This window comes from Dasypus novemcinctus, chromosome 10 (genome assembly GCF_030445035.2).
Source record: "Dasypus novemcinctus isolate mDasNov1 chromosome 10, mDasNov1.1.hap2, whole genome shotgun sequence".
Taxonomy (NCBI): domain Eukaryota; kingdom Metazoa; phylum Chordata; class Mammalia; order Cingulata; family Dasypodidae; genus Dasypus; species Dasypus novemcinctus.
Window position 1 is genome coordinate 87,289,266 of NC_080682.1, and position 10,359 is coordinate 87,299,624.

The 10,359-nt window shown below is 37.2% G+C and overlaps 1 protein-coding gene across 1 annotated transcript; it reads left to right on the top strand.

Moving 5' to 3' along the window:
• Positions 1-7,901: 7,901 nt before the first annotated feature.
• On the top strand, positions 7,902-8,847 carry LOC101427497 (olfactory receptor 5P76-like). Its single transcript, XM_004467130.2, has one exon. It carries the CDS (start codon positions 7,903-7,905, stop codon positions 8,845-8,847), a length of 945 nt encoding a protein of 314 aa, XP_004467187.2. The 5' UTR covers position 7,902.
• Positions 8,848-10,359: the final 1,512 nt, after the last annotated feature.

The following is a 10,359-nucleotide window of genomic DNA, read 5'->3' on the forward strand; positions in this document are numbered from 1 at the left end:
TGGCTCCCAGTGGGTTAGGGCAGTCGAGCATGTTAAGCCCTCAACATTGTTGCAAGTATCTCTGAATATGGTCCTTCTAGTAATGAAGATTGATTGTCACTGTGGGCCCTGAGGGGAGGGGGAAAGAGGTATTGAATAGATGGAATCAATGCAACTGTGGTGCAATGGAAGTGTTCCACAGGATTATGTAATGATGGATATAGGACACGTTAATGTACACCAAAAATGTATAAAAGCCTGTAGGCTAAAATGTAAACCATAATGTAAACCCAAGTGTAACCATGTTTGAAAGCTATTGTCTCAATATCTGTACATCAGTTGCAGCAAATATAATATGAACCTGTAAAAAGATCATTGCTGGGGAAGGGACAAAGTGTTTGATGCTGGATATGTGGGAGTACCACATATTGTATCTATGAGTTACTGTGATCTAAAAAACTTTTGTGAAGTCAAACCTAATAATTAGAAAAAAAAGAAGAAAAGAAAGGATATAGATACTGAGGAAGAAATGGAAGAAATTGCCTTGCCACTGTACATACAGGGCAACACTTATAGCAGTGATAAAAGGCAAAACATCAAAAACAAAGCTTTTTCATTTTTAAATTTTTTGATACCCAGTTTATTTTTACTTTAATTTTTATAAATTAGTATGTATTCTATATCTAACCTTTAAACCCATCACTATATTCCATTTACTATTAATGGAACCTGGCAATATATTAGGTTTCATCTTCAAAGAAGTTTTGGATCACAGAGAGGTGCAAATATAGCAAGGGAGGAATACTGGTGGGGGATGTTATTGATAGGGGGCACACGATTGGAAGGGAGTTCTCCAGGGCATTTATACAGGGTACATAAAAATGTTTAGATACAGTTAAAAATGACAACTGAGGGAGAGCTGAGTTCCTAGCCGGGGGGTGGATTCTATCACATTCCACAATGGAACAGCAAAAATCCCTCAAGTTCAATGGCTAAGACCAATAAAGAAGGATTGTTCAACAATGAGCCCTTGATACTAATGACTATGCTTGTGAGCCTCTGTGCTTGAAATAAGAACTAGGCCTAGAGCTGCAGGGTGCCTAAGAATTACCTCCAGAGAGCTTCCATGTTGCTCAAATGTGGCCAGTCTTGAAGCCAAACTCAGAATGTAAATGCATTGTGTTCTCCCAGCATGGAACATGACTCCTAGGGATGAGCCTCCCTGGCACCGAGGGATTAGTACAAAGTACCAGCTGATGATGCAACTAGAAAATGACCTTGAATAAAAGGATCAACTCAGACCAGCAGAATATCTCAGCCTACATGAAATATCAGGTGTCAAAAATGCTTTTTGACCTTGAATAAAAGGGAGAAATGGAAAGGACAAAAGAGTTTATATGGCTATGAGTCTCCAAAAAAGAGCCTGGAGGTCATCAGAGGGGTTGCTTTTATGCATGCCTCAGCAGGGTCCCAAAGACAGCCAAAGTAGATACAAGCCCAGGTATTCATTCTTCTGAGGGCTACAGAGACCCACAGGTTCTATGGTCATGGTAATGGCTCTGGAGTTCAGTGCCATGTCAGTTGGCCCTTTGGAGTTTGTGTTGCTGAGTGTGATGGAGTTGAACCCAGATGTGATCTTTGTTCACAAGCCTCTCGTGTTACTTTTACCAGACCTGTGGTTGGCGTTGGCACTGGGGTTTGGTGTATGCTCAGAGGACCTGAGTCACTGGACTGTCCATGTAATAGCCAGGCCCTACGCCTCAACAGACCTGCAACTCCTACCCTCTGGTTTAATGAACTTACTCCAGCCAGCTAATAGGGAGGTGAAGAAGGTCAACCGCCACAGCAGGGAGCCAAGGGTACCTACAAATGCAAGCAGGAGAATTGCATCCATCATCCAAGTGGAATCCAATGCCCCTCTCGATATAGAGGTGGAGTGGACATAACCATCCCAGGGTCCACAGGATGGAGGAATAGAGTATGGATTAGAGTGAATTTACTGATATTCTATTCTGGAACTATTGTGATTAGTAATGGAAGAAAATGTAGCATTAATGTGGAGAAAGTGGCCATGGTAGCTGCTGATGGTAGGGAGACGGAAGAAGAGAAATGATGTGTGGGCATTTTCAGGACTTGAAGTTGTCCTGGGTGGTACTGCAGGGACAGTTGCTGGACATTGTATGTCCTGCCGTAGCCCACTGGTGGACTGGATGAGAGTGTAAACTACAATGTAAACCACTATCCATGTGGTGCAGCAGGACTCTAAAAGGTATTCACCAAATACAATGAATGTGCCACAATGATGAAAGAGGTTGTTGATGTGGGAGGAGTGGGGTGAGGGGGGTAGGGACTCCATGGAAACCTCATATTTTTTGACTGTAACATTAAAAAAATAAAAAATAAAAATAATATGTGTTGAATAATTTTCCCCTCCTTTTCAACTTTTTTTGGAAGAGTTTAAATAGGACTGGCATTAATTCTTCCCAAAATGCTTGGTAGAATTCACCTGTGATGTCATCCAGTCCTGGATGTTTCTTTGTGGGGAGATTTTTAATGATTTAGTCCATCCCCTTATTTATGACGGGTTGTTGAGTTTCTGTATTTCTTGTAGAGTCAGTGTAGGCTGTTTGTGTATTTCTAGTAATTTGTCCATTTCATCTAGGTTATTGAATTTGTTGGCATCCAGTTTCTCATATATCCTCTTATGATCCCTTTTATTTCTGTGGTGTCAGTCGTAAAGTCCCACCTTTACTCCTTATTTTATTTATTTCCATCTTCTCTCTTTTGTCTATGTTTGTTTAGCTAATTTGTCAATTTTATTTATCTTCTTGAAGAACTAGCTTTTGATTATGTTGATTTTCTCTATCATTTTTTTTTGTTCTTAATTTCATTTATTTCTGCTCTTTTCTTTGTTACTCCTTTCTCTCTGCTTGCTTTAGGATTGATTTGCTGTACTTTTCCCTGCCTCCTTCAGGTATTTGGTTTGGACTTTGGTTTCAGTTCTATCTTCTTTTTAATACAGGTGTTTAGGGCTATAAATTTTCCTTTCAGTATCATTTTCATTGTATCATATAAATTTTGATAAGTTATGTTCTCATTTTCATTTGTCTCTAGATGCTTTTCTTACAATTTCTTCTTTGATCTGCTGATTGTTTAGGAGTGTGTTGTTTATCCTCCATATATTTCCAAAATTTCCTCTTTCCTGCCTATTAACTGAATTTTAGTTTCATTCCATTTTGATCAGAGAAGGTGTTTTATACAATTTCAATCTTTTTATATTAATTGAGACCTATTTTTTTTTTTTGACACAACCTGTGGTCTATCCTGGAGAAAGATCTATGAATACTTGAGAAGAATGTATAACTTGATGATTTAGGGTGCAATGTTGTATATGTGCATCAGGTCTGTCTCGTTTATCTATTGTTCAAGTTCTCTGCTTCCTTGATCTTCTGTCTAGTTGTTATTTCTATTGAGTGAGTGGCACATTGAAGTCTCCAACTATTATTGTAGAGATGTCTATTTCTCCTTTCAGTTTTTCCAGAGTTTCTCTCATGTATTTTGTGAAACCCTGTGTAGGTTCATAGGTATTTATGACTGTTACACCTTCATAAGGATTGTCCCTCTTATTAATACATAATGACCTCTGTATCTCCTAGTACTCTTTTGCATTTAAAGTCTGTTTTGTCTGATACCAGTATAGCATACCCTGCTCTTTTTTGGTTACTGTAAGCATGAAATATCTTTTTTTCTAAGTTTTCACTCATCAGCCTATTTGCATCCTCGAATTTAACTTGAGTCTTCTGCAGACAACATACGGATGGCTTATAGTTTTGTCTTGTTTTTCATCCATTGTGTCAGTCCAGGTACTTTTATTTGGAGCTTAATCCATTCACATTCAATGTTATCACTGTAATAGCACTATTTACTTCAACCATTTTATCCTTTGGCATTAATATGTCATATCTTATTTTTTTTTCCTCTTTTTGGTCAATCTTTCTGATAATCTTCACTTGCCCATTCTCCCCCTTTTTAATATACATTTATAATTTCTTCTGTATGCTCACCAAGTGTCATCTAAAATGCTTCAGCTCTTCCTTAATGTCTTTGAATTGATTTAGGAGATTTGTGTGAATAACTTTGATTAGTTCTTCCAAATCCTGCATCTCCTTTGGCTTTATTTTGTTCCTTTAACTTGGCCATATATTTCTATTTCTTAGTAAGGCATGCAATTTTTTGCTGATGTTTAGGCATTTGTTTATCTTGATGGGTTAACTCTGTTGGTGGATTTCTCTTTTTTAGGATTCACTGATATTGGTATTAAGCACTTCTTGACACTTGCCTATGCCATCTGCCCTGTGACTCATCTGCTTCCCCTATGTCTGGGAAGCGTGCCTTCCATTTCTGGAAGGAATGCACACTGACGCTCCCTACTCGTCTATTTTGGCTCTCCTGAAGATTTATTTTAGTTAAGGTGTGGCTCAACTGAATGAGGTTGGGCAAAGTCTCAATTACTGGAGTACTTTATATACAGAAGAAATCTAGACATTGTGATAGAAAGCCATGGGAGGAGCCAGAAAGAACCTGGTAAGAAAGGAGTGAACATCGCCATATGACACCAAGCCAGAGAATTCTCAGGATGCTAGAAAGCCAGAGCCATAATGTCAGAGACTATGGAGAGAAAGTAAATCTTTCCAATGTCTAGATTTGGGACTTACTCTAGCCTCAAAACCTTGAGCCGATACATTCCTTTTGTTTAAGCCAATCGATTGTGTGGTATCTGTGGTAAGTATTCAGGAAAACTAAGACAATCATTTTGAAATTTCTTCATTAATTCCTTCAAATCAGTGATAATCATTATCATTTTCCCCTTGATGCCTGCTGCTTGAATCCACTCAGTAAATCTTATCTCAACTTACAGAAGGATTGTGCTTTGACTTCTTTTTTTAGAACAAAAAATGGCTGTTAAGCTCTTTGCTGATAATATATAAGCATATCTGCGAAAAAAGATTCAGCACTATGCTGGGAAAAGATAACTTTATATTCTGCACGTTCTCACATCAATGCCTCTCTAACAATTTCTTCTCTTCTGTCTCCAGTTGAAATTATGGGCTTGTCCCACAGATTCTGCCACTTTCTTGATCATTAACATTCATTTCAGATTTTAAAACCCCAGACCAATCTAAAATCAAATCTTTAATCCCTTTCAATTGAACAATTCAGCTCTGACTTGTCATTGCTTAGCACTCAATTTATGTCTGACTCTGGCTCAGAAATTTGTATTAGAAGGGCAGTAGTGTATGCTTAGCATTCCCAGGAATTCCTCAGATTGCTATAAGCTCACCCTTACTACTAAGCTGCCTTTGACTCTTTCTGTGATATAGTTGTAGAAGGGACTAGAGTTAAACAACATTGAAGGCTGTACTTGACTAGAGATCCTGTCATCTTCTCAATTTTAGGCTCTTTCAGGTTTAGAAAGACCCCAGTCTCTATGTCCTTCATATTCTAGGACTTAGACAAAAAATTCTGAGGGTTTCTCAGATATCTTTATTGTCTTGTAATTGGAGGTGGAGAGGGGAAATACATCTCTGACTTAGTTTGGTTTGACTTTCCCACAGAGCAGAAGCTGAGACAATGATTTGGCTGAAAATTGTTTATTTGGGAGATGATCACAAGAATAAGGGGTGAAAAAAGTGGAGGGTGAGACAGACAAGGAAAAAAGGCAATACAAGGGGTGTGTGAAAGAGGTCACTGTGAAAGAGGTCACTGAGAGAGGTCCCAGTGGTTTGATTCCACTGGGACACGTGTGAAGCACAGAGATTGACTTCTAAAATTGTTCTTATGAAGGACAGAAAAAGGGTGTTTCTGCTTTAATTATTTTATTTAAAATTCAGTTTTACATCAAGTTCCACATTCTCCATTGCACCTAAAGGTGTAGCTTATAAACAATACAAAATACAAATCAGTGAACATATATTGAGTGGTTAAAAATAAGGTTGCCTTTTGCCTGAAGTTTATACTGAGCATTCTGTAATTAGAAATAACAAAGTAAAGTGGGAAGTTGTATTTAGGTATAAGAGAAATTGTTATAGTATAGTCCCCAACAATTATTAAATGAAAGTTATAGAACACCTCGATAGAAACAAGGGAAATAATTGACCACTTGAGAACTGACAAAATCCTTAAAGACAGGTGTGTTTGAGAAACTTGAATTACTAAATATTCTCTCAAGGATGTGATAATTATCCATGGTACTTTTGAATTCACATTACAATCTCTAGAGTCTTCATAGATTTATCCTAAATGACAAACAACAAAGGATGATAGCTATAAATGACTTTAGATTTGTTACTGAAAGATGACTAGTTTTTATTGCAAGAGGTAAGATTTTGGCTTTTGTGAATTAGCCTGACCTGATTTTCACATACCATTTGAGAAAACTTACTCTCTAATGGGGGCTTTATACTTACTAGCCATTTCAGGGAAACAGGGAAGAGGTAATTTGCAATCCACTTGAAAGCCGCTTGAGTTGACTTACTCTGTTTCCACAATCTGTTCCATGTGAATAAACAGGCATAATTCAGGATTCCTTTTTTACCTCTTCTTAACACGAGAAATTCATATGGTCTTTCAACAGTATGTAAACTCAACACTCAGTAATAATACTAAGAAATCCACTAGTTTTTAGACGTCCTAATGATTTTTCACTTGTAAATATCTTTGTGGAAAGACTCACTTTTTAATGGGTCTGAATGCTTTTGCTTCATGCATAAGACACCTTGACCAAAGCTCAGAATATAAAGCCAGAAAATATGGAGATGAGGGTCACCTGTCCACTAGCAGAGTGATCCTTGGCAAATTTCTTAACTTTTTTACTGTACTTAATTGATCTGTATATTCCGTAAAAAACAATATTATTTCATCCTGTACTGTTCAATTAGAAAGCATTGTAACAGTAGAAAATTATTTGCTCTAATAAATTTATTTTAGTTATATCCTGAATATTAATCATGATTTTTGCATAGTGATTACATTGATATTTAATTCTAATTGATGAAAGAATAGTGTTTTAAAATAAAACTATTAAAATATTCAATAAACTTATAATAGATGACCTCTGATAGCCAAATTTGAATTCCTTCCTAGTATTAATATCAAGAACAATAAAAAATAGTCTTGTTTAATGGAGATATGTAACTAACTATACATCTCTTATATCCATTACCTACCAGAAAACTTACATGCTAATCTGTTATCTACCGACTGCCAAATTTCTTATATTTTCCATTAAGTATTACTAAACTAGAATTATATCATATTTACTAAAGAAATTGTTCAGACTGCCCTGACTCAAAACTTGCTGCATAGGCTTGTGTAAGTTATATATCTTGTTCAGACTCAGTTTCCTCCTCTTGAAATACTAATGAAAGTGCTCTACATTATTGAATGGAAAACAAGTTACTACTGTAAATATATATAAAATTTTAGCCATATGCCTAGTGAGCACATAATAAATTTTGCTATTTCTCAGTTCTTCACTACAAACTACAAAATGCAGTATATATTACTTATATTGCTAAACCCAAGTTGTTTTTTTAAATCTCATCTATTGTATATTTTTTATTCTTTGGCACTAAAGCAATTTAAATACATTTTTGAAAAAATATAATATGAAAAAAATAGCAACATTATTTGAAAGAATATTTCAGGCATTTCTACTAAAAACCATATTGAAAAAGACAGGTATACATGTTATTGTTTGATGCACTAAGCTTGAATGATACCTTTTTTCTAATAAACAAATGGGTCTATTATTTATAATAACTTCCCAAATATGTAGTAAGGAAAAGGAAACTACCAAATTTGTAACTATAGTACAATTTTTTTTTCATGACAGGTTCTGTTTGATACCAGTGACACTGTCTTATGGATTTCCTGGTAGATGGAAACCACACTGAAGTGACAGAATTCATTCTACTGGGCTTAACAGATGATCTGAAGCTTCGGGTCATTCTCTTCGCCATTATCCTATGCATCTACCTGGTGACCATATCTGGGAATCTCAGCACAATCATTCTTATCAGAATCTCCTCTCAGCTCCATCATCCTATGTATTTATTCCTGAGTCACTTGGCTTTTACTGACATAGGCTATTCATCTTCTGTTACACCAGATATGCTTGTAAACTTCCTGGTGGATAAAAATGCCATCTCCTATTTTGGATGTGCCATCCAGCTTGGATCAGCTGTCTTCTTTGGGACAGCTGAGTGCTTCCTTCTGGCTGTTATGGCCTATGATCGCTTTGTGGCAATCTGCAACCCACTGCTTTATTCAACCAAAATGTCCACAAAAGTCTGTGTCCGGTTACTCTCTGTGACTTACATAGGTGGTTTTCTCAATGCTTCCTCATATACTCTTTCCTTCTTTTCTTTATTTTTCTGTGGATCAAATCAGGTCAATCATTTCTTCTGTGATTTTGCCCCTTTAGTTGAGCTTTCCTGTTCTGACATTAGCATTCCTGTAGTTGCTTCTTCATTTTCTGCTGGGTCTGTTATTGTGGTCACAGTGTTCATCATAGCTGTATCCTACATCTATATACTCATCACCATCCTGAAGATGCGCTCCTCCGAGGGACGCCGCAAGGCCTTCTCCACCTGCACCTCCCACCTCACTGCGGTCACTCTGTTCTTTGGGACCATTACATTCATTTATGTGATGCCCAAGTCCAGCTACTCAACTGACCAGAACAAGGTGGTGTCTGTGTTCTACATGGTGGTGATCCCCATGCTGAACCCTCTCATCTACAGTCTCAGGAATAAGGAGATTAAAGGAGCTCTGAAGAGAGAGTTTAGAAGAAAAATATTTTCTTAATGAAAACTTTAATTTTGTTGGGTTTGTTGTATTAATAATAATGTATCATAAATTTAAAAACATTGAGCTCCTTTGGTCAAAATATATCTGCATATTATTATGCAGTGAAGAGCTTCTGAAAAATATAAGGGTGTATTTTCCAATAAAAAATAAAAATCAGAGGCTGATCTTAATGGAACAAAATTTTTCATTAAGAAACAGAAATTGCTTCACATGAAAAAAAATTTAATCTGCTGGAAATCCTTTTAAAGTAGAATTCATATATTTTTAAAAAGTACTTAAGGTACTGAACCTTCATCGCTTTAGTAGAGTATGGATTTTCATCTGCAACTTATCCTGAGATAAGCCTGATAGCTGCAGTTATGACTAGGTACATTGTGAGTAGAGAAGACAAAATTTAACAGTAAAATTCCTGGAGATTGTCTGCTTATAGAACGTTTATCTGCTGATAATGAACTTTTCTTTTTTAAGATTTATTTATTTATTTATTTCTCTCCCTCCACCCCCACCCCCCGCCCCCGGTTGTCTGTTCTCTATGTCTATTGCTGTGTCGTCTTTGTCCGCTTCTGTTGTTGTCAGCAGCTCGGGAATCTGTGTTTCTTTTTGTTGCGTCATCTTGCTGTGTCAGCTCTCTGTGTGGGTGGCGCCATTCTTGGGCAGGCTGCACTTTCTTTCGCGCTGGGTGGTTCTCCTTACGGGGCACACTCCTTGCATGTGGGGCTCCCCTATGCGGGGAACACCCCTGCGTGGCACGGCACTCCTTGCGTGCATGAGCACCGCGCATGGGCCAGCTCCACACGGGTCAAGGAGGCCTGGGGTTTGAACCACGGACTTCCCATGTGGTAGACGGATGCCCTAACCACTGGGCCAAGTCTGCTTCCCAATAATGAACTTTTTAGACCTATAAAATTGTGGCCTGTGTTTTGAACCTCTGACTTTGGTTTAGGATCTAGGAGTTCCAAAGAGAAAAAAAGGATGAAATGTGCTTCTGTACTGTGAATTACTCAAGATCAGAAGAAATGACTTCCTTTACTGATAATGAGCAGGCTTCTTGAATACCTCATGAACTAAGGGGGGCAAAAACAAGCAACAATTTCTAGAAAGAGAATCCAGTTTACTGGATGACATTGAGATGGTGAGTAACAAGCCCTGAAATGATTTGTTCATGGTCAGGCCACATTTTGCTCATGACAATCCAAGTTACTGGACCGTTTCTACCCTGAAATTGTGACTTGTCCTGGATAGGCTTAATTGACCTCATATGTTCACAACTACCACATTTATTTTCCCTTTTCTCTCTGTGGTGTTTTAGATACAATTTGCGTAATTTTTTTTGCAAACAAAAGTACGTAACATTACAGCATTAATCATTTAATTCATTGTTCTTTCATTCATTCAAAAGTTATATTATCCCCAATATTCCAAGCACTATCCTAAGCAATTAGAAATATGTGATAGAGGTGTCTGGCTTCATGAAATTTATCTTCTAGCATTGGAGACAGACAATAAAAC

Coding starts and splice junctions, on each gene's coding strand:
- LOC101427497 (XM_004467130.2), top strand. CDS start 7,903: ATGGATTTCCTGGTAGATGGAAACCACACTGAAGTGACAGAATTCATT.